At 37.9% G+C, this 25966-nt stretch overlaps 1 protein-coding gene and 1 long non-coding RNA gene across 2 annotated transcripts in view; both read left to right on the top strand.

Annotated features, from left to right (window-relative positions):
* LOC139980055 (uncharacterized) overlaps positions 1–25966 on the top strand; it is a 68227-nt gene extending 42261 nt beyond the window's left edge. The window contains exon 2 of the long non-coding RNA XR_011797441.1: positions 23256–25966. This is a non-coding gene — a long non-coding RNA (uncharacterized lncRNA). The remainder of the gene's footprint in view (positions 1–23255) is intronic.
* Positions 1060–25966, top strand: LOC139980053 (N-alpha-acetyltransferase 15, NatA auxiliary subunit-like). The gene is made up of 19 exons (XM_071991420.1): positions 1060–1236; positions 4245–4329; positions 5599–5703; positions 6481–6569; positions 7906–7974; positions 8632–8766; positions 10002–10152; positions 10717–10932; positions 12324–12503; positions 13019–13194; positions 13801–13953; positions 14798–14926; positions 15365–15514; positions 16133–16384; positions 17574–17682; positions 18421–18519; positions 19472–19615; positions 19905–20002; positions 20678–25966. Exons 1-19 carry the CDS (start codon positions 1174–1176, stop codon positions 20918–20920), a joined length of 2646 nt encoding a protein of 881 aa, XP_071847521.1. The 5' UTR covers positions 1060–1173; the 3' UTR covers positions 20921–25966.

Here is a 25966-nt window from a genome sequence, read left to right on the forward strand (position 1 = left end):
TTAGATTTGGCTTTTAATAACAAACCTTGTCCGGCCCACAGGGGTGTAGGTAGCTTCCAAAAAGTTATTGAGATTGTTTATTTTAACCGTGCTACAAACGATATGGAATACCATTTTAAAAATAGCATGTACAGACTAAAAATAAATAATTAAAATAAAATATTAAAATTAACAAAGGACAGATCTTCATCAAAGGGTCATATTTTATTTGCCAGTAGGGCACATATGCTACTTTGGAAAATAGTGGGGAGGGGCACGGGCCCCCAGTACCCCCGGCTTCTACCCCCTGCCCGCCACCAAATTTCCAAGAAGGTGCCCGTGCCCGCGGTCTCGTACGGGATCGTGTTCCTGCGTGGCCTTGTTTACTACGTCTATGGGTTGGGAGGCGTTGGGGGAAGGATAGGGAGGGTGGTTCCTCAGCAATATAGTGATTGGGTTCATCCCATAGCACTCTACTTCCGTTACGGAATTCTGATTCGATTTATAAGAAGAATGGTCATTCATAAAAGGCCGGCCCAGTTCCACGGCCCTGTATACCATACGCATGTTAGTCGGTGTCGTATTGAAAACAATCACTGATTAGTTCTCAGCAAGCCATGTCATTAATTAATTGTTAAAATTGCCAGGTAGAGCAACGTAGCCGGATACAGGATAATGAATTGGGATCATAGAAATTGAAGTAGGTTCAATATTCTATGATTGGTATAATGAAATCATGAGCGCGGATATCGTATGTTAATTTTTGTAAGTTCGGGGCGACATGGTCACTAGGAAGATCATTGGCAGGAGATAAAGCTGTCGTTGACGATAAAAATAGCGACCCTGTCATTGAAATACCATATAATTCTGAGTGTTTGCCTCTCTCTTTCACACTATAGTCATATTGTTTTGAATTACTCGTGATAGGCGGATATCATTAGGAAGCCCATATAGGGTTCATTTCGTCAAAGACGAACCCTGAACTTGAACGTAGTCAAATAGTATGCCAGCCCTTTTTTGCACGCATGCGTGCACGCTCGTATTTTTGTGTATGTACTAACGATGTCAGGTTGTATGCATGCGATATGCATGGATATATAGCAACCCATTGAGTGCTGTATAGCCACGAGGTCCGTGTAGGATTTAAGTGTAAAAACCCTCTTTTATGTTGATGTGTTTGGAAGAAACCTACGCATGAAAATGCCATCGGCAAATCCGTTACCTCCAAAGGAGAATTCCCTCTTCAAGAGAATTCTGGTAAACATTTGTTTTCCGTTTGACACACTAGTTCTTTGCGAATGTAATGCTCTGTCAACGAGATGCCTAACGTTAAGTACAGCACAGAGGATTAAAAAACTGCACGTTAAAATTAACACTAGGCTAGGCTGTACACTGTTAAAGAGAGTAATGTAACTACACGGGTTATTTGTACGTTAGGCCCATGCTTAAGATAGGCTACTAACGTTTAGACTAAGTTATAGTTCAACGTTAGTCAACATGAAGTCGCTGGTTTGGTCTAGGCTGGACCGAAACCAAATCACACTACAATGCAAACTATGAGATAAATGTAATGGAATTAGCATAGGCTAGGCCTATGTTAGGCCATAGCATAACATTTGGGGCCTATACCCTATAATTATGATACTGTAAGTTATTAGGTTTCAGTTTTGCAATCCTGGCATTTGACTAAGCTATTCAAAAATAGTCAGCCTTTGCCTCAGATAGGCTATCAATGTTTTTCAGTCAAAATCATGACTTGGGAAATGGTCAATCCTTGCCCATTGTTGTTTCTAGGGTGGACCACAATGAAGGCTGTGTCATTCCACCATCAATGTTTTTCAGTCAAAATCATGACTTGGGAAATGGTCAATACTTGCCCATTGTTGTTTCTAGGGTGGACCACAATGGGGGCTGTGTCATTCCACCATCGGTACTTTCCGCCATACAAAATGTGCTCTTTCCACCATAGAAACAGTGCCATTTCGCCATGTTACCGCCTTGGCGGTAAAGCAATTTTTGTATGGCAGAAAGAGCACATTATTGTGTGTGCCATGTATATAGGCTATGCACTGTATATTGCTTCGCTTCACTCTACCTAGGCCCGCAAAATCGGGCAGTTAAATCGGCAATCAGAATTGGACTTTTTACTAAACAATTAGCCTTACTTAATTTGATACAATTCAGTTTATCCAGCAAACATTCACATTTGAAGACGGTGTACCTTTCCTTCCACACAGTTCAAAGAAAGTTTCACCAATACAATCATGTACACCACGGTAAAATCCATTCCTAAAATGTACCTTTCTGCCATAGGTTCGAACCTTTTCCCCCATGGCGGAAAGGATCAAAACCTTTGGCGGAAAGATGTAGCTATGGCTGAATGGCACTAGACACGACTACAATAATGTTGATAAAAGTAGACTAGGACCTGGCTAGTTTAGAGATTTTTCTGTGCAAACAATTTAAGCTGCAAAGGGTGAAATACCAAACATAATTCACAGTGTCAGTGTAGGCTTAACATGTAAAGCCTAGAATTGTGAGTGGATAGGCCTAGTTCCCTTTGATGAATTCATGAAGGGGGCAGCAGGCTATTATTCTCTTTAGTTACAACCGGATCCAGTTATGCTCGTACGCATAGACTTGGATCCGTTTGGGCCCTTGGTTCTGTAAAAGTATTTTTTTTATAGCCTAGGCTGGCCATGGCTCTATAGCTGTTTCAGTAAATTGTGATTCAAAGCTGCAATCATTTTGTTCTTTGCAGTTCTTTAAAAGAAGGGGTTTCCACATGTAACTTTTATTCTCATCGGAAATCCTGAAGCACTGTTCATGTTATTGTTATATTTATTTTTTTATATCTATATTCTGTATTTATTTATGTGTTCTGTTTGTTATATTTTGTATGTTTTATATGTGCAGGGATCCTGGGGAGAACACTGGTTTACCAGTGACAGGACCCCTGGTTACGAATAAAGTTAATAAAAAATAAATAATTGATAGGCCACAAAGCTTTTACCAATTGTTTTGGAATGTTACAAGATAATTGTTACATTGGGGGTGACCCCTGTGTTTTGAAGGTCTGAATATGTGATGTTTATGAATTTTGATTGTGTTAAAAAAGGTTCCTTGGATTCTTGCCAAGAATTTCTGCAAGCACAAGTCAGGTGTCAGTGGTTATGTTCAATTGTTATTTTCATTGTGCTTCGTGCAGTTTGTGCAATACACTGCTTGACTAGTGAAAATTACCTTACCAAGCAGTGAAGACAAATTTAATTGTTTGTAGCCCGATGGGCTCTTCGGCCATCAAGTTGGGTAGCCCAAATACTGTAACAAGGAGCCCTGGGCACCTGGCGAATAGGGTTTTTTGAGCCCTGCAATATAAGAATATAGAATAACATAAAGTTCTATTGAACATGATTAGGTCAAAGTTTATAGTAGGGGCCGTAGGGCTGTGTCATCCTGGTTAATTCAATAACCGGATAACCGTCTTTATTATCAGAATGTAACCCGTGCTGTTGCCTCAAAAATAGAGCCAATATCAGAGATATACAAGTCTGATTATATTTTGAAAGGGCCAGCTAACTGCGACACAATTTGAGCGAATAAAAAGATGGTTGGGCTAGATTTCCACGTTGACTTATTGTGATGTTAGGCTACCATATAGTCGGAGATTTGTGGGATTGTAGGCAAACATAGTTTGTTGAGTGCACGTGTCTTTGTTGACATCAAGCAGCTAGGGTGCTAGTCCATAGTCCATGTGCTTTGCTGTCATAGTTATAGCTACTGTTTATGCTCGCGATTCAAGCATATAAATGTTGTAAGAATTCTCACAACTGGGTAATATACTTAACTGGTAATGAAATGGTGTGGATTGGTCTGAATGTTGATAGGTCATTGACCCCAGTTTCTACTTGTGACCAGTTCATATTGCTCTGTGTAGCTTGGCACTTTTAACTATAGACATTAAACAAGGTACTGTGTGCATATGTATGTAGACTAGACTGTTTGCCAGTAACATTCATTTGGAATTATTTTCCAAAGAAGTTATTTGAGCAGCATTATGGAGGGAGGGCTCATTAATACTTGTCACTTTCTCAGAAATCAAACAAATATATTCCATAATAACTTGCTATTGATTGGTGTTTGGTATACGTGCCGTAGCTATTTTCTGCGGGTGTGCGTAGCTTAGTGCTACCGTTATCCTTCTGAGGTTTGCATTTATTGTTTATTTGTGTAATAATTGGATGTTATTTGTATTCTCTCTTTAGAAATCCTATGAGCAAAAGCAGTACAAGACAGGACTGAAATTTGCAAAGCAAATTTTAACCAACCCAAAGTTCTCAGAGCATGGTGGTAAGATCTGGAATTATTTTCCTCATTGTTCATCTTTCTCATCGAATAAACAATTTAGCTAGAACAGAATTTTGATGATTCTTGCAAACTTTGATAGTAAACCCCATTACATTGAGGGGTGGAGGGGGGGGGGAGCCAGGAGGGAGATGTGTGGTTTGGAGTGGGAGGTGTGGGATTGGAACTGACATGAAAAGTGATTGTGCAACGAAATATGAGGATTCAATCATATTCATCAACTACTTCCTTGCTTGCTTATAGCAAACACATGGTGGAGGGTGTGTGAGTTTGAACAGTTAAAATTTGATCTTGTATATTATTTGGTAGGTAGTTAAACTTAATGTAGAAACAAAAGCTGTTTGAACCTTATACATTTAGTCAATGATGTAACCAAACTTTCTGAGAATTATTCAAGGTGAAATACATCAAACTGAGGCTCCCTCCTATTTCAATAAGTTGATGAATCAGTACTGAAAACATTTTTTTTTATTCTCAGCATTTTAATGCCCAAATGCTTTCTTTTGCTTAGTATTAATCATATCTTAATAGGATATAGATAATCTTTAAAACAATATTGGATTTTTTACGCCATTATTTTTCACTATTCAAGGGTGGTGACCTTCGTTCTTAGGAATTTGAATATGGCATAGCATAGAAAATTCATCGACCCAAAGAATTGTTTAGGAAATTTCCTTCAAGCACTTGAACAAAGGATTTCAGTCCATTTGGCCTACTATGTACAAAACAATGAAACATGTATGTGTAATGTGAATGAAGAAAATTTAGCTTCTTGAGTCGCACATTGGTTTTTTTTTTCTTGGTTTTTTGTTGTTGGAATATGAGTTGATTGATTTTGGGTAGTTAATTGTGTTTGAAGATAACAGAGGTTAGTCTGGAAACCTTGTTTTCAGAATATTGCATGCACTTCATGCTTGATATATAAAATTATAAATTGATCCACCTAATAAAGTACAAGAAGCTGCTGTTACATTTAAATGTTCTCATGTGAAACTTGGCAAGGAATCTCTAAAGCTGATTAGCTATCTGGTTGTTATAATCAATATCTGTTTCAGCCACTGGAATGTATCCTTTCACTGTGTAAAGTACTGAGATTCTGCAGCATTGCTAATTTGCTGCTCTAGTTGGAATACAACTTAGTTATCTTTCAGGAATTCCAAATGTGCACTTAGGTGATGTTTTTTGAGGGACTTGGTTAGGGCTCCGTTTGATCATGTGACTATTGCATCAGCATATGCATCTTTCATCTTTCAGAGACGCTAGCCATGAAGGGTCTTATAATGAACTGTTTGGGGAAGAAGGATGAAGCCTATGAGCTGGTCAGAAGAGGGCTGAGAAATGACCTTAAAAGCCATGTCTGTATCCTTTAGTACATTAGCTTTGAAGTGAGTTAGTGGAATTTTGGAAATTGTATAACAATTGCTGAGCAAGTCTTACAGGTTCTTCCAACGGCAACTTTTGAGCCCTAGAGAGTATGTATTTCTTTATGTGTGATGGGAATGGCAGATGGTTGCTGGTATGTCATGGAGTAATTAGTGTCTGAAATATTAGTGAACTGATCTTACAATTCCAACAAAAGCAATAACAAAGCTTCTAGTGTGTGGCTTTCATGACTCTTTTATGTCATTGGCAGCAATTACATTCTGTATAGACCGTCCGTATCCTACTCGGTGGTGACATATTAGCCTGACCCAATTTCTGGTTTACTTTGAATAATAGTCGTTTTTAGGTTCATCGTACAATTGACTTTCCCAACTATTACAGTGCTGGACATTTCTTAATTCCTTGCCAAAGAGAGAATGAATCTATGCGATGGTAATGGTGTGTGTATGTGATTCTTCGAGCCCTGAAAAACACTTATCCCATAAAAGTATCTACATTTGCCTTAAATGGTATGTCATATGGTATGACATATTCTACACAAACCTGAAAATTTTAGACCATTTCAATACCTGCCTACCTGAAGCTCTATTTAACTAACTGAAGTTTACATGCGACATACTGTAGAAACACTGACCGTCGTTGCTTATAATATCATAGTTTTCTTTTGGATATTCTGTGTATTTAAGTGGTTGATTTAGGACATTTCTGCACGGTTTTTATTATGTAGTTTCCTTAGCTACTTTGAACTTTCAGGCTGGCATGTTTTCGGTCTACTACAAAGGTCAGACAGGAAGTATGATGAGGCCATTAAATGTTACCGAAATGCCTTAAAGTGGGACAAGGTAAGTACTTAATGTGGGTAGAAACACAGAGAATATTTTGTGTTGTAACATTTAAGCAGCTTTTTGCATCCTTCTCTATAATTTTCTCAACCTCACTGACTCCAGTATGCCATAACGACACACATAACTAGCTTATCTATTCAAATCTGACTTCAATTGGTGGAATAAAAGTCAAAATTTTTTACAACTTTGAAGGTTGTTTTACTTGATATTTTCTGTTAGGATCGCAATGAACCCTGCCCATAATATGAATATTTAAAATCTATGTACGAATTTTAATAGGCTCTTGCTGTAGATTGCAGGAACTTTGAGCTGTGCAAGTGACTTTTCTATGCTGATTTCCTTTGCTAGGCTTGGCGAATTGATTAATTGATTACACAGACTAACGTTCTAGACTAATAACCTTGAAAGGTGAAAAAGCGGGCAGTGGCAAGAAATGAATGGCAGTCTTACTAAAGGGCGGATCTTCAAATAAGCAATGGCTCATAAATAAACATGTTAGCTATTCACTGATTCGTTGAATTCAAACTGCTGCTTGCGATTAATTTTAAGTGAGGAATTTGTTGGAAGACACTACTCGTTATCTGCAGAAGTCCTTAATTACTCACAAATCAAGGCTCTTGACAGGGAAAACACTTGGGTAATATCTTAGTTTGCTGTTTTGTGATGAAAACATGTAGAAACTTAATGGACATGTCAAAAGGGTGGGAAAATGGCCACAAAATGCAAAAAGCTGCTTTAAGACTAGTCATTTGGGAATCATTTAAGATTTGTCAACAGATTACTAACAAATATAATTTGCTTGTTGTCAGAATTTCATCTTAGCAGATGGTATAAACCTGCCAAATTTGTTTGTGTGTTAATGTTGACAAGAAACAACATCTCTACTAGCCAAAATACATGTATGCATCATGGTATCCTTCTTTCTCTGCCCAGAACTCAAATACAGCCTCATTTTAATACTTTGGTTCATAGACTGCATATAATATATATTCTTCAGGGTACATTAACAACATTGTGACAGGACACTTTGTTGACAAATGTCACATGCTGTTAATAAACATGAAGACCAGTTTTATAACTGATAATTATAATTTCATAGACCACATAATACATTGGAATTGTCGGCGCACTATTTGGGACAACTTGTTTGTATTTTCATCTTGCCATACATGGTCTCATGTGGAAGGTTAAAACTGTAGTAGCATTAGACCAGTCGGCCTATAAACATGTTTTAGCCTTTCTTCGGTGATAGAATGAATGGGAAACAAACCATAAGAGACTGAATAATGTTCTTGAGTTGTTTGAAATGTTTCAATCATTTCTCTCACTGCAGGATAATCTCCAGATCCTAAGAGATTTGTCGCTTTTACAGATTCAGATGAGAGATTTGGAGGGATACAGGGTACGTATTTATAACATCTGATAGTTCTCACTCGAGTTTTGAGTTTACTTCCATGCAATGTTAATGGTACAGTGCTATATATGGAGGAGTTTGAGTTTACTTCCATGCAATGTTAATGGTACAGTGCTATATATGGAGGAGTTTGAGTTTACTTCCATGCAATGTTAATGGTACAGTGCTATATATGGAGGAGTTTGAGTTTACTTCCATGCAATGTTAATGGTACAGTGCTATATATGGAGGAGTTTGAGTTTACTTCCATGCAATGTTAATGGTACAGTGTTATATATGAAGGAGTTTCAGTTTACTTCCATGCAATGTTAATGGTACAGTGCTATATATGGAGGAGTTTGAGTTAACTTCCATGCAATGTTAATGTTACAGTGTTATATATAGAGGAGGAGAATCAGAATGTCTGAAATAGTTTGCACAAGTCAATCAAATGTTTCTACATATATATAGTGAAGCTATTGCACACCATCTATGAAGCCATATAGTGTGTAGCGTGAAACATAGTTTTGTGTGAGTATAAGGCCATCGTAATATGTTATCATCGTGAAACATCCTGTTGAAACGGGTTCCAACTAACTCCCTGCTTCTTTGTTTGTTTGTGTATCAACTTTCATTTGATTTCTTTTACTTCCCCCCATTGTTCAGGATACAAGACATCAACTGCTGTTACTGAGACCTGGTCAGAGGGCATCATGGATTGGTTATGCCATGTCCTTTCATCTTCTAAATGACTTTGAAACAGCCCAGAAAATATTAGAGGAATTTAGGAAGACACAGACGGTAAGAAATCTTCATGACACACCAAGAAATCTTGCTACGTCATCTGACGTCCACCATGTATGTGCAACATCATCGGCATCGCAGTCTGTGGACCTTGGTCGGTCATAAGAATGCATCAGCAAATATCACAATTGCAAACTATTTAAACTGTTGGTGTATGTAGTGAGAGCGTGGTGGCCAATTGGCTAAGGCGTCGGACCCGTGATCCAAGGATTGCTGGTTCAATTCCTGTCGTGTTCATTACGTTGTGTCCTTGGGCAAGATGCTTTATCTCACTTGCCTCTCTCCACCCAGGGGTTAAATGGGTACCTGTTAGGTAACTTGACATTGGGCGCAGTATATAACTGCTGCCGACTGGAGGGATTGTCTCTGGGACAGGTTTTCATTGACCAGGGGTAATATAACGTCTGTAAAGCGCTTTGAGTCCTATTGCTGGTATAAAGCGCTATATAAAAAGCAAATATTATGATATTATATATTATGTGTCTTGCACAGGCCAGGATGGATTTGTCAGTCTTGTTATTTCCATTTTTAACAAACATCAAAGTTTAGGCAGTCATTCTTTGGCTCATCTGTGGTGATTGTTGATGAATAACTGCTTGCATGAAAGACTTGTATGATGCCACTCTATGGTTCCTCATCGATCTCCTCCGTTCGAGTTCCACCTGATCTTTACTAAACTCCCCCCCTCCCTCATTGTGGGAGTGTAGTGTGGAGCTATGTATACTACACTAGTTGTCAAATATGTGACCAGTTAGTTATGAACTTTGCTTAAACATTTGATTTTGAATGGATCAAGTGCATTTTTTGGATCTGGTTGATTATCTGGGGAAAAAGGGAGGTACCCCCTAACCAGTACAGCATGTCTTCATCAACTGGTTGCAATAATTGTAACTTTTTTCGTATAACAAACTTCTCCTGTTCCACATTCATTTGGATAATCCTCCCTCTCTCTTTCTCTGTTGTGTTTTGCATTCATTTGAAGGAAGTATGGTTATCAGAGATCAGTTTAAAGGTCTGGTATCCTAGGTCATGCTTGCTAATCAATAGATAATTTGACTACTTAGAAATTATTTCAGATGGAGAACTATTGCTAAATTGTGTGTTTCACTTCGATTAAGAATCTCTTGTCATTATTTTGTCTCAAACAAAAGATATACTTCTTTACTGTGATATTGCTCTATGATGACTATATCCAGTGACCAGTCTCCAATGTGTCTCACTTTCTATAACAGGCTAGAACATCTCCAGACTTTGAACACAGTGAGTTCCTCCTTTACCAGAACCAAGTGATGCAAGAAGCGGACCATCTCCAGCAAGCTCTCGATCACGTCGAGCAATACAGTAGTCAGATATGTGATGTCAGTTCCGAACTAGAAATCAAAGGTAACCCCGGAAAGAGATTCGCTACAGAATCAATAACTTTTGTGTTAGTAAAGATCTCGTCCCATAACATGGAGATCATAACCAGTTTGTGGTTATGCTTGTGCTTCAGTATGAAGACAATCATGTGTTGCTGATTGACTGTGCCATAGCATTTGACCTTATTAACGACTTTGAAACACTCAAGAAAGTCGCAAGGTTATTTACGAAAAATTTATTTAAATTTATTTAGGTAGAATACAGATAGTACAGTGTCAGATGTCACCATACCCTCTATTCGAACAGCTACAGTTGTTTGCTTCGTTCTCGTAGCAGACTAATTGCTTTAACTGATACCCACTCACATGTAGATTTGATACCAGACCTGTATTAACCAAAGCAGTTTGTATAAGTAGAGAGGAGGATCTCTGCTGACTGCAAGAAAGGCCTAACAAAAATTGCATGGACTTTTTTCTTCACATTACAATTTGAATCAGTGTAAAGCAATGTAATGGGGGAGTGTTATATTAAGCTCTCAAAATTTGTAGACTGAACTTTTGTATGTTTGAAACCTTTGCTTCTCATCAGCTCAAATTTACCTCAAACTGGGAAAACATGATGAGGCACACAAGGTGTACGAGGAGCTGGTGAACAGGAACCCAGAGAGTTGGAGTTATTTTGAGGGGTTGGAGAAGTCCTGTCCAGAGGACACCATGGAGGCTAAGTTGGCAATATATTCAAGAATTAGTGAAAAATTCCCAAGAGCGTCTGCCCCTAAAAGGCTGCCTTTAAACTTTGCCACAGGTGAGAGAGAGCTTTGGTAGTTTCATCGACACAATGTTTTCATAGATAAGGGGAGGAGGAGTAGAGGTGGAACCAAATTTCTTCCCTTTTCTTCATCTCCATCTTAGTTGCATTTGTAGGTGTCATTCAAGACAGAAATAAATTAGGCAAAGCAATGTATGTCACAGGAATGGATTAATTGTACCTGGTTTTTTGTGGCGAGGTACTTCTATAATTATGGCAAAAAGTTATGAAATGAAAAGATTCAATTGTAGGCTGAACTGTTGTGTTGAATGAATGCTGTTGACTGTTGTGAAGAATGTACCATATAATATATATATATATAATAGAATATCATATGTAGGAAGTGTACATCAGTGAGATGATTAAGAGAAACAGGTTGATAGAGGTTCAATTTCAATTATGCCAATTTTAGGTTAAGATTCTTTTGGTTAACGTTTGAAGACTGCAGTCAGTTGTTGATGTGGTTATGCAACAAATGTACACTTATGATTGTTGTAGTCTTTAGCAGTACCATAACTAGAGTGCACCGATACATATACTTTCAGGCATGAGACTCTTCCGCGGAAACGCGGATTTCCGATTTTTTTTTTTTTCATTTTCGCGTTTTTTCTCGTAATTCGCGTTTTTTATTATTTTTTATAATTTTTTTTTTTTTTTTTTTTGCCGAACATGCTGGACTGTGAAGGGAAGGAACACCGAATTTGACCAGTGGTGGAATCAAGTAGCACAAAGCAAGCAAAAAAAGCCTTTTTTGGTTCAAAAAAGCTAATGGATAAATTATACAAGCAGAAATTCCACACTTTTTTGGCGAGTTACGTGATGTGATAGATTCCATCTAGAGTCCACCATTTTGCATCTTAGCCCTGACAAATTCTAAAGGGGAGGGGGACACTCCCTCCCCTTAAACCCCTCCCCCAGGACGGCGATCGATAAATTTCAGATTTTTTTTCCCCGCCTCAGTGTCATCCCTGTACTTTACATGCATTCTTTTTGCTGCACCCTCCTTTTACATCAGTGTACTCTGAAAATAGCCAAAAGGTGTCGTACACATGCTTGCTGTCATGGTCTTCGAGTTAAACCTTGACTGAAATGTCAGAAAACAGCAACAGCTTTAGAATGAAGTACAGTATAAGACAATTTTGTTGTCATGAAGTATTCACAGAAGCAGTTCAGTAACCATTGAATTGGAGACTGCTTTAAGATGAATTTCTTCTGAGTTGGAGTAAAACTCCTCCCATCCAGAGACAGCAGGAGAACCTCCATGCATCTTCGGCATAGTTAAATCTTTAGTATAGTAATGAAATTGAATCCATTACAAAATTCAAACATAGTCTCAGTTCATATGAGCAGTGTATGTTTTTTTCCTCCTAATCGTTACACCATTTTAGGGGACATTTTTGAGAAGATGGCAGATGAGTATCTTCGTAAGATGCTCAGGAAGGGGGTCCCACCAGCATTTGTAACGATGAATGGATTGTACAAGGACCCAGAGAAGGTGACGATCATTGAAAGACTTCTTACAGGCTACCTGGAGAGTCTAGAATCAGTTTCCAAATTCAGCGCAGAAGGTAAGTTTCTAGATCAAGTCCTAAAATTGCAAAATTTGGGGGTATGTTTCGTTGCATGTGGTTACCATGTACGTGAAAACGTGACCAACTTTTTCGATATTTTTTTTGGACATATTACTTGCTCAAATACAATTCATTTGCCAAACAGATCTTGGAGTGTAGTTTGATGATTCTGTTCAACTTAAAATCTTGTTTTGAATTTTTCAAAATTGTTATTACAATTGCAAGATATGGTTTGTCCCTAAAGCAGACTACTTGATTGATAAGTTTACAGACACGTTAGGATTATTTGATGACAAGATTGTTTTGATCAGCCTATGAATGTTAATTGAACTGGTAAGGAAATCACTGGATTTGATGTGTTCAGGATATTTCAGTCTTTTAGCTTTTATTTACCTAAATCAGATGGGGTTTATGAAGTGTATCACCTCACAGTGGGGAAGTGACACACCAGGAATATACTAATTCCGCCTAAATAATCCACTTGAAGAGCTCACTCTTCCATTTTCTATCAGATGAAACTAATGGAGAGAAGGAGTCTCCTACAGTCTTTCTATGGACCTTGTTCTTCCTGGCTCAGCACTATGACTACCTGGGACTGACGGAGAAGGCTCTAGAGTGCATAGAGAAAGCAAACCAACACACACCTACGTTAATAGAATTATTTGTGGTAGAAGCCAAGACGCACAAGGTAGGTCTATTAACTGAATCTTACTAGAAATTATTGGAAGTGATTTATATGTTTTTATTTATACATACATATATTTATGTGTATATGTGTACAAATATATTATATATGCATATATATATATATCTACTGGCTACATAGAGGTATCTACTGGCTACATAGGGTATCTATTAGCTACATAGGGGTTTCTACTGGCAAATAAACATTTAGGTGAAACATCACCCACTGGTATCCTTGTATGTGATTAGTGTTTACACAGGTCCAAAAATCGGGAACTGGGTACCTGAGAGCCTTTACCCGTCGGGTAACCCGGTACCTCTACTATCTGTTATGCACCCTTCTCGGTAGTATTTCCTGCAGAATGTCAAATTTTCATAAATTTTGCTACATTTTATCAGTAATGAGGTAAGCGAGGTTTGTGCATGATGTTAGATCATACATTGGATGACAGACTGAAATAGAGCAAAGTGTCAGACTGGACCAGTTGGTTTTCTTGTGTTAATGTCTAATTTAATCAATATCGTTTGCAACAAAATCGTTGTGCCGTAACCAAGCTGGGAAGTTGTGGTGACCTTGTCATAATGTGTGCATTTGTACCTTGGTGTTTAGCATGCTGGCAATATAGAAAAGGCTATGGAGTGCTTGGATGAAGCCCAGTCTCTTGATACAGCTGACAGATATGTGAATTCCAAGTGTGCAAAGTACATGCTGAGAGCTAACCATGTCAAACAGGCAGAGGAGATGTGTGCCAAATTCACCAGGGTAAGTAATGGTACCCACATGGACAGTGTTTCTTGTCTTTTGATCCCATGACCAGTGATACTTCATATCCCAGTTTGCAGCATCCAATTAAGGGACACTCGGGGATGTGCCCATGCTGGGCGACACTGGACGGCCCGCCCAGCACTAAAAATTACCGCCCAGCACTGTCTTAAAAATTGTGAATCCCACCCAGCACTATTTTCATCTAAAATCTTGACATTCCTAACAATATATTCAACATAAATTGGGCCTAGCCTATGCCAAAATCATACAGACTAATAATGCATCAGTTACGCATGCGAGAAACATTACTTACGGCTCCTAATCGGTCCCTTGTAAAATCTCTTTGAAACAGACTAATAACTTTTACTTATATTTCACTAACAAAAGATGAAAAAATGTAAATTGTTAGCGAAAATAGTACTTGTGTATGTGCTTAAAAAGCTACACAAGTGCCAGTATTTGGCATCTGAGCACCTTAAAAAATGGGCACTCAGGAAATGCCAGGCACATCCCTGGACACTATAGAGGTTGGACAGGGTGCTGTTGTATGGAAGAAGACCTGTGCAAGGTGCAGTCAGGATGAGGAGGCTGTTTCCAGACATGTGTCTGTATTAGACAAGATCAATGATTGGAATACACAACCTTCAAAAAGTCTGCTTCATGAGTTTACTCTCAGGAGGAAACTGAAACACATCAATTATATATATATATTGTTGATTTTAGAAAAAAATTACATTTAATATCTGCCTTTTGGAGCCAGATTGTTAATTAGGGTCGACACCCTCAAATTTGAATGTCATATATTATGTGGCGGTTTCCTTCTTTTTTTAAAATTTGATAGGAAGGAGTGCCAGCCATGGATAACTTAAATGAGATGCAGTGTATATGGTTCCAAACAGAATGTGCAAGAAGTTATCAACGGCAGGGAAAGTTTGGTGAAGCTCTCAAGAAATGCCACGAGATTGATAGGGTAGGAACACCCAAGTTTGAATTTCATACAAATATCATAAGTATCATTGCCAAAGCATTCTTACCTTACTGATCATTATGTAGGAATTTCACTTGCAGGTAGGTTCGGGATGTTGAGCTTATTCATACTCTGTATGATGTATGTTTGAAGCCATTTGCTTGGATTTTACAATGAAAGAATCTCTTAGTACAAATACATTGTTAAGCAAATATATTGTTTAGTTAGTTACATAAGTGTCAGAACGGATTGTTGTGAACATCTCTTGAAAGTACCGATTTAGTCTACGCCTCTGAGCAGTTCTGTGAAAATGTAGAAAAGTGTGCAAATTGGAATTATGGCAGGGGGGGGGGGGGTTATTGTTGTTATGTTTAAATGGTTGACAGTGAAGTGAGAATTGAGACGTTTGCAATGGTTTACATTGTTCTGTGTCTATTGCAGCATTTCTCTGAGATTATCGAGGATCAGTTTGACTTTCACACGTACTGCATGAGGAAGATGACTCTGAGAGCCTACGTCAACCTCCTGCGACTGGAGGACACCCTTAAGAGCCACAAGTTCTACTTTCAAGGTGCAAAAATAGCAATAGAGGTGAGAACTAGGAACTATGTAGGGCACACCATTATATCACATATCCCTGCAATTTGACATATTGTGTATCACTTCCCTTCAAGTTGTTATATCATGTACCGCATGTCCCTTCAAGTTGTTATATCATATATTACATGTCCCTTCAATTTGTTATATCATATATCACATGTCCCTTCAAGTTGTTATATCATATATCACATGTCCCTTCAAGTTGTTATATCATATATCACATGTCCCTTCAAGTTGTTATATCACATATGACATGTCCCTTCAAGTTGTAATATCATATATCACATATCCCTTCAAGTTTTTATATCATATATCACATGTCCCTTCAAGTTTTTATATCATATATCACATGTCCCTTCAAGTTGTAATATCATATATCACAAATCCCTTTAAGTTGTTATATCATATATCACATATCCCTTCAAGTTGTTATATCATATATCACATGTCCTTTCAAGTTGATATATCATATATCACAAATCCCTTTAAGTTGTTATCTCATATATCACAAATCCCTTTAAGTTGTTACCTCATGTATCACAAATCCCTTCAAGTCAGTTTGAGTTGGAGCCATATCTGCAGCATGCTTATTTTACTGTTTTGCCACAGGTCTACCTTCAACTCCACGACAAACCTTTGAAAGATTCAGACAAGGAAGAGGAAATCAACGACAAGAATCTCAGCCCAAAGGAACTCAAGAAATTGAGAAGCAAGCAGAGGCGAGCCCAGAAGAAGGCCCAACAGCAGAAAGAAGAAGAGGAGAGGGCCAAGGCAGCAGCTGAGAAACAACAGAAGAATAAACATGACCCGGAATTAGATGGGCCCAAAGAGGAAGAACTGGTCCCAGATAAACTAGCAAGGGTGAGTAATGGACCACATTTAATCTGGTCTGTAAGAACTGGTACCAGATAAACTAGCACAAGTGAGTAATGGACCACATTTAATCTGGTCTGTAAGAACTGGTCCCAGATAAACTAGCAAGGGTGAGTAATGGACCACATTTAATCTGGTCTGTAAGAACTGGTCCCAGATAAACTAGCAAGGGTGAGTAATGGACCACATTTAATCTGGTCTGTAAAAACTGGTCCCAGATAAACTAGCATGGGTGAGTAATGGACCACATTTAATCTGGTCTGTAAGAAATGGTCCCAGATAAACTAGCAAGGGTGAGTAATGGACCACATTTAATCTGGTCTGTAAGAACTGGTCCCAGATAAACTAGCAAGGGTGAGTAATGGACCACATTTAATCTGGTCTGTAAGAACTGGTCCCAGATAAACTAGCAAGGGTGAGTAATGGACCACATTTAATCTGGTGTGTAAGAACTGGTCCCAGATAAACTAGCAAGGGTGAGTAATGGACCAAATGGACCACATTTAATCTGGTCTGTAAGAACTGGTCCCAGATAAACTAGCAATGGTGAGTAGTGGATGTCATTTAATCTCGTCTGTAAACACTGAAGTAAAATATTCAGGGTTGTAGAATTAAGATACGAGTACAAGAATGTGGGTTATAGTAACTTTAGACAGCTTCAACAAATGGTCATGCGAAAAGGCAGCATATGGGTGGAGGGTGGGGGGGGGGGTTAAGGGTGACTGGAACTAGAACAGCAGGTTTGGTGTTGAATGAATTTGTCTAATTGCTTCCATGATTTTGCTGTTTTAACCTTTAAATCCAAAACATAGACTCATGTGCAAAAATGGCCCACTCATAAATGTTGTCTGTACTGTATATATACCATTCAGCAATAAACTGGTGATTATTACTACTGTGGAAAGTGCTATGGACATGTTAATAAGCTGTCAATTGAAGGATATCTGCTGCCAATATAAATGAGAGTTTGGTAAATAACTAAATTGGTGACCAGAAAGCACAAACCAGCTGATTGTTGAAGCCTAAGCAGTGTGCTCTGTGATCACTTTTGTGAGATCTTTCAAAGTTTCATGGACTTGCTCGAATTAAAGTACCTTCTAATTATTCCTTATGTTTTGATTGTGAATATTTTAAGTTACACTTCTTCTTCTTCTTCCCCATCTTTGTGTCTGTGCAGGTTGAGAAGCCCTTAGACCAAGCCGTCTACTTCCTGAAACCTTTGCAGACACTTGCCAAGGATAGGATAGAAACTCATCTCTTAGCTTTTGAAATTTACAGTAGAAAAGGTAATGATTCAGTTATCAAAGGACTGCTGCATTGATGGCTCCTTCAATATAATTTCACTACTGTAATCGACAGCTACGTCATAGTGATTGTATGTTGTGTTTCAACACATGTTTGTAGCCTTGTTATAGTGTCATAAATAAGTCTTAATTATAAAGAGAATGTTACCTTGTTACCGTTATATTATGTAATTAATATTCTTTAAATAATTCATCTATTATCTGATGTATCCATTTACTCTCATGGATGTTAATGACAACTTTGGTTAATACTGGCCAAGACAAACTCTAATGAAATTCAGACAACACAATTATGAAATGGTACACCATGCTGTCTGTGATATCTTAAACTGTGACTGCTATGATGTCTGTATTGTTCAGCACTTATGATCACATCAAGAAGAAATGAGCATAAAAATAAAATGGGATCACCATTTAAAAATAGGCTAAACCTAGCTAGTTTTATCTTTAAATCTATACATGTCAATAGTTAAAAGTTTAATTTTCTAAACAATGTTTTGTTTATCAATTCTCGGTAGAGGTCTTATGCATATCCCAGAACTGTAACCTCTCACAGTACTAAAGATGGAGATGTTGAACCCACCCACCCACCCAACCCCTTCCCCTCCCACTCCCACTCCCCTCCCCTCCCAATTCCCCTGAAGTACCAGGAAAACATCAGAGATGGGTTTTTATGCTTCCTGGTTTGTTAAATATATCTCTTCTGTTTCTCTTTGACAGATAAGTTACTCTTGATGTTGCAATCGATAAAGAGGGCGCACTCCATAGACCCTGATCACACCAAACTTCATGAGTGTCTCATTAGGTTTGCAAAAAAAGGTAAGAGAGAGGGTGACTAGGTTCGTTTAGAGGGAATCATTTATCCAGTAATGCATTGCAGAAATGGTTAATTTGCTATACAATTATAAAGATGTGTAGCAGTTTGTCACACAGGAACCATAGTATTACAATAAAAGACAAGGTACAGAGATCTTGAAAATGTTACACAAAATAACTCAACTATTCCCTGCTTTATAGTTTTTTTGTTGTTGTAAAGGTTTGATGCAAGGTATAGTGAAAGAGGACTGAGCAATATTATGGATAGCTCGGGGACAAAGTAAATCTTTGAACCATGTTTGCAACTGTGCTACTACTGCTAACAATGTCTAGTTGCTTGTCGTATCCTCCAAGGCTAATATCTCTCACTCTGTGAGTCAGATTCACAAACAGAGTCATTGCTGTAGAGTCATTGTGTAAGTCAGTACTCTGGACAATGCCTGTATTAAGCTGCATTGAACCCCAAAAAAGAAACAGAAATCTAGAAGCATGTCCCAGTAAAAGTTTGACAATTGAGTATAAAGTTAATCGGCACATTTTAGCAATTGCAATGCAGAATGCAGCTTCAATATTAATTTGATAACCCAATAGGGTCAGAGGATCATGTCTGAATGTAGTTAGTTCTTGTCATATTTCAAGTAACCTTCGGAGAGTGTTGTAGTCATTTCAAGACCCGTTCTGCAAACATGTACAATTCCATGTGTCCTGAGAGACTAAGATTCTTCTCTAACATAAGAGATCCCACAGCGATCTCGGTTACGAAGAGAAAGAATGTGGTAACGATTGTTTCCTGCTTCTCACTGTCACTGATTTAGTTTGGTATACAGTACAAAACCAGTGACCCCTGATGACCCTTGACTCATGAAAATTGTGCATAGCAACCAGTTGCTGGATATATTGATCATCATAACAACGCACAATGGGTTGAAGGCCTCGTTTATGCTTTTGTTTTCAGTCGAAGAATCCAAGGATTTGCCCGAGGCGGTCAGCTCGGTGGTTGCCATGGAAAAGAAGAAATTCTTGAATGGAAAGAGTGCATTTGATTACAATGAGTGCTTCTTAGAAAAATTTTCAAATTTATCTGAACATAGAATATCAGGTGAGTAAACAAATATTTCAACTTCTCCCTCTTCCACAAGTTTTCCCTTGAGAGAAGTTTTGTTGATAAATATTGCAAAATTCCAATCTTTTTTTTGTGTCTTTATGTGTGTGTGCCATATATTTATGTGAGATATTACTGATAGATATTTTTGACAGGATTTAGAATCACCTTTTGTGTGTAGTGTAGTAGTGTTTCTGTTTTTTGGACTCACAATTCTTTATGGTTTTAACAGGAGTTTAAATTTTTACCGATGGTCGTAACAGATCTCTCTTGTTTCTATAAACAGGTGCAAGGATGTTACATTACTTAAAGCCTGATCAGAAAGACAGGGCTCTTGAATTACTCACTGATATAGAGGACTTCCCCTGCAGAGATGCCTTGAAGGTAACAGAAACAGAGTTCAGTGTGTTTGTCATTACTCTAGTAGACAGTGCGTATATCCTACTGTTCAACGTACTCAGTAATTTCATAATATCAACCTGTAGGTGGGCCCATAGGAGTAGCACGAGTTGCTGTGTGCGTCATGCGTATGGTTCAAACATGTGACAAAGTTGATGATTTGACTAGGTGTCATGTTTAAGTGGTTTAAATGGTAGGATTTGTATGTATTTATCTTTGGATGAAAGTGGATATTTGAAGAAATATTTCCACTTTGCGGCAGTAAACACAAGGGTTAGTGAAAAGTTTCAGCTATGAATACTTCTTAGGCCTCTCCACATGAATTGGGCACACGTTAATTTTTAAACATTTCCCTGATAAAGTTTGCCAAATTTGTACAGATTTCATGGGAATATTTTCAGCATTCGCTGAGTTGTACAAGTTAATTTTAAATGTTATGAATATATGTGTACAGACCTGGGAATCCTTGAGAACATGTAGATTGTATTATGACTCATTGTTATGAACCTGTTGCTGGGGTCATTGCAAAGGGTCATAAGGATGATCAAGAGGTGCCTATGTAAGGCTCCCTTTTTTTTTTGTTAGAATGTTGTGAGTGCATCCCCTTTGCCCTCTTTCTTATTGCATTGTGTAATGTATTTGTTTTCTCTCTATCTACAGCTGTGTATGAGGATTTTGAACATCTTGGAAACAGAAGTTAAGGATCAAACAGCAGCATCGAATTTCAAGTCAAGATGTCACAAACTGTTTCGGCATGCGACGGTGTTTGCACCTCCCGAAACCAAAGTGAAGGAGAACCACGTGGATGAAGAAGAAACCTTGAAATGCGACGAAGAAGCCCCTCCTCTCCCATCTACTAATAATGTGAACGATGATGATAAGGTTCCAGAGCGGGAAGAATAAGGAGAGGGCAGTATTCAAGGTCAAAGGTTTATGTTGATGATGATGATGATGATCTGTGGTCTACCAGGCAGGTATGAAGGTGTGTAGGGATGAGTTGTCAGTGACAGACAGGCCACTAGTTATTATTACCAGCGAAAGAGTGAGTGAGAGGGAGCTGCTATGGATGGTCATGCTACTAACCAACTACCATTTGAGCACAGAGCTGTCAATGTTGTTAAGACAACATGAACCACCACATGGAGGAGGAGGAGGAGGAGGAGGAGGGTACATTCATGAAGCTGTCACTTGGTATCATTCACATCATTAACTGTTGTAGTTATCAGTGATCCTATGTAAGTGGACCTGCTGTGAATGACGGTGCCAGAGGCCATTCCAGCTTTCAGGATGACTATACATTTGTGGCAGTGATATTATTTATTCTTAACCGTGAAGGCAGCAGGCATGAGACTTTGAAGAGATGTTATTTTGACGAGACAATGTGAATTTAAAGGATATAAGAAATATGTAAACATTCTTAGCAAAAGTGTAACTGATATGGTAACATAACAAAATGGATTCATAAATGATTTCTCTTTAAACTAATGTTACAGTTTGACTAAATGCCTCTGGAAATTGTTACTTGAGATGTAGAACAGTTACTGAATCAGCCATAATTAAAAGGAATTAGTCAAGAGGTTATTGATACATAACCTGAAATTTACAAACAAATCACTACCAAAGCATATCAATATTTGACGTACAGGTTGAGACAGAATGACATTTTGGAACTCACTACAAGCCCTTCAGACTTAAAATTTGAACCAGTACAAACATGTTTGTGACGTCACAGACTCACTTTGTTTAGACATGGGGTTTCCGTCGGGGGAGGGGTGTAGAGGTTTTTTCCAAATGTTATTTTCTCTTAACTTGTCATTCATATGTACATGCTTTTGTATATGTGTTTGTATCTGGAATATTCTGTTATAGGAACAATAACCCCAGCTATCATCTTATGCTTATATGATAGACGTGGCTTGTGATGAGCATATACCCCAAACATGCTAAGACAGATCTTGCTCCATCAAGGGCCTGCTACTGATTTATTTATGTGCTAGTACAAGTAGGAGTTGACACCTTGTCCTTAGCCTCTGCGTTTTCATTTCCTATTCCGGGATGAGCCTAGGGGAAAAAAATCACAGAACTTTGCAAAAATATTGGTATAAGGCCCCCAGTTTGCGTATGCTACAGTGTGTTAGGATAATAGTTTTTGTCCCTGAGGTAGAAAAGAAATCACAGATATTCCATGAATTTGCGGAAAAAAGCTCATGCCTGTATTATCGAGGTTCATGTAAATAGTATTGAGATTGAAACCAATGCCTTTATTAGGGTCTGTTAACGGGGACACGAAACCCAACCATCAACTTTGACTCCTATATGACATAGCTACTTGTGAAGAACAGTCTTCCCGAACAGCTAATAAAGAAATCTTGCTCCGTTTGGGAGGTAAGCTTGTTTGCAACTCTGTCTGCGAGCTATCATTTTGTAAATCTGTGATGTCATATTGCCACAGGGATTTGAACACTTTTATTTTTCTCTCTGTATTTCATTTCATATTTTCAAGGGTAGAATGTTAACAGCACTTGTCATTGAAACCAATGGCCATCATTATGTCATTGTTGAGAGGATCAAGGTTTTAGAGGCCCTGTATTATAGAAGATAAAGTTTGTAATGATGAAAAAACATAAGAAAATGAAGCATGTGATGGCTCGATGTCAGATTTAGACGTGATCAAGTTTTCAGCCTTGTGTGTAGAAAACATCATTAGATAGTCGCAATTGGAGTCAGATTTATCTTAGCTGTTTGTGGGATTTGTTCATGACAGTTATCTCCATCACAGTGATCAATATTGAGACTTGAGTTTGTGTCTCCTGGTTGTGAAGGGTTGAAAGAGTGGGTGAGGTGGGAGGGGAGGGGGGGGGTGTGAGTTATCTATAACAGTTATCTCAGATTGATCATGATGGTTGGGGTTTGACTCCTGGGTGTGGAGGGTGGCAACAGGGGGGGGGGGTGAGTTCTTCACTGTATCTTTATCACATATAATGACCAATAATGATGACTGGCTTTGTGTCAACTTTAAGAACTTCACTACTTGTGATTCAGCAGTAAGTACATTATAGAAAATAAAATCATTGTCAAAGAAACAGATAACCATTTAAAAATTCAAGTCATTGGAATCGATGATGTCATAGTTAGACTTACTCAAGTCTGCAGCGTTATGTGTGATAATGAAGTCAGATGTTCATCACGAGTATCTCTGTCTAGTTGAAAATGCTGATGGTTTAGCTTTCTCATTAAGCCTCTCATTATTACTCTCAAAGTTAAATTGGCCTGATATACCTTGAAATCTTCACCCAAACTGGGTGTTGCATACTCCATGGTATATCTTTCTATTATTCTAGTTTGATATTTTTGTCAAGTGAAGAACCCCATCAAATCTTGTCAATCTTGAGCATGTAGAATTGACAGATGAAGATGCTGTTTGGTTAAGGCCTATTTAAGGTTATGTAGTGCAATAGAAGTTTGCATGAGTTAGATCTCCATTCCAAAGCAGAGCATAGAATTATATAAGTAGTAGACATTAAGGTTTCAATTCATATCTTAAAATCTCTTGATTTCAAAGTTTGTTTTTTAAATATAATAGTTTTGATAATTTGGAGAGAAATTTGGGGTAGATGGCATGATGTATGTATGTATACATATATATATCTATATATACGTATAGAGAGAGAGGTATGAGAGTTTAATGATACTTTAAATGATCTTAAGTGTCTTGCCCACAGCCAGTTGTAGTAGGTATGTACAGTCACTGTTGGTACTCAATACTCATGCATAAATCTCCAACATTATGTTTGTACTACATCTTGCTGTGCTCTTGTGGTTCCTGTTGAATGGCTTGATCAGCCCATAAGAGCTCTTCAGCTGTGTGTCAGGGGAAATGGGGGAGGGGGGTGTGGGGTGGTTCAGGTCATCTGAGCAAAGTCAGCTTTGGAGGTTGACCAGCAGACAACCAATTGTATACATCAAATTTAAATTCCATTGTAACTAAATACCCAAGTAGGTATCACTCTCTGGAGATACTGAAATAAAACAATTGTAGTGTCAGGCCTGTGATCCATGCAAAGGGGAGTGTTACAGGCCCAAAGCTGGTGTTCTATTCACCAAACCTACAGATCTCTCCTACAGTGAATATATGGGGCTCTATTCACAAAACCTACACATCTCTCCTACAGTGAATATATGGGGCTCTATTCACAAAACCTACACATCTCTCCTAAAACATTGGTGATCCTATTTGTGATCTATATATATTGCATATTGGTGAACATATTGGTGATCTATTCACCAACCCTACACCTTTCTCATATAGTGATTTGTTTATATTTTGCTATGTATGTTCAGACAAACACAAAGTAAGACCTGTTGTCCCAAGTTACAACCAGGAACAATCCTTATAATGTGCCCTGCCAGTATTTGGTGGTTGTTGGGACAACTCCCATCCTACTTGTTAGTTATTTGCTCAGGTCTCCTCTAATGTTAGATGACGACACCCGACTACCACAGGTATAGTATTTTATTTTATTTATAGTTTTGCAGTCTTTGTGATGTGGTCTTTTGTATTGAATTTGAAAAAAAAAAAAATGTTTAAGGAAGTGTACCTTACATATTGGGTCAGACGTTGTCAACCTTCACAGAATTAGTCTGTTTACATTGAGAAAAGTGTATCACAAATATTTGAGTTTCAACGTGAAAGATAATTTTGCCTAAATAATAGGTCTAAAAGCAGTTCTGTAAATATTAAAATATATACCAACTTTATGGTGATTGTATCATCCATAAATTAACTACCAATTCAACCTGTCATAAAATCCCTTCAAAGATGAAAATAACAATTTAAAATGTTAATAGTGACCTTGACTCCTGACAGCATGTCACTTTCAAGTCTTCATATGTATGTACTCTTAAACTACAAGCAGAACATTCCCTTTAAAAGTTTTGTTATGCAATCAATCTCCAAAAATCTTCTTTTGATGGTATTATGTAGTAAACAATCGCCCAAACATCATGTACTTTTGTGCTTATTCGTAGAATTCGAGGGAGAGAAAACTTCAGGGAAAAAGATGTCTTTGTTTATCCAAAACATAAATTGGATGCATTGCACAGGCAGGTGTATTGACCTTACCTTCCATAACTGTATTTTAGATTGGCTAGATGCTGGACCTTGTGTGTTTAATGCAATCACTACTGTTTGCCTGGTACCATCATGTGTTGTTAAACATGGGACACTGTTATTGTAGGAATTTTTAATTCTATTCTCAGCGAATGAACCAAAATATTGGCAAGGAAGTTAATCGTCGTGATTGTACGATTATTAATACACAAGAGAAAAAAAAAGGTTAAGAATCGATTTACTTGTGAATAAATTGGAATGCATAGCGAGGCTTTAAAATTCCCTGTGAATGTAACACTGGATAAGTCTTCTAATTTTAATCTTCTTCTAGTATTGCCTCAATGCAGCTAACTTGTTTCTTATAGAAATCCATTTAATTTACTTTTTCTTCTCAACAAGGAGACTGCTTAACCAGTCAACATCACATAGACAATGTGTAGTGTTAGTCTCCTTCAGAAACAATATACAAAGTGAGAATTTATACTGCAACCATACTACTTCTATGTTAGTTATTTGACACACATGTCCATGTAATAAGTTTACCTGCCTGTTCCCATAGGTGCATTTAAACTGTTAGTTCAGTGAGTTAGTTTTATGATCATCATCTAACACTGTGTGTTATTTAATGTGGTCAAGGTTATTGTCCTCCTCCACTATTGTTAACCATGGTGTGTCCCCATTTAGGCCTTTATCTGCAGTTCCTCATGTTGGCTGATTCAGTACTGTTGGGTAATAACAATGAGATTATTTTCTATTGTTCTCTCTTTTTTTTTTATAATTTAGAATGTAAAGCTATGCATTACTGAAGTTGAGCTAAGAATACAAGAAGAAAATCTTAA

This window comes from Apostichopus japonicus, chromosome 14 (genome assembly GCF_037975245.1).
Source record: "Apostichopus japonicus isolate 1M-3 chromosome 14, ASM3797524v1, whole genome shotgun sequence".
In the NCBI taxonomy this organism is placed as follows: Eukaryota; Metazoa; Echinodermata; class Holothuroidea; order Aspidochirotida; family Stichopodidae; genus Apostichopus; species Apostichopus japonicus.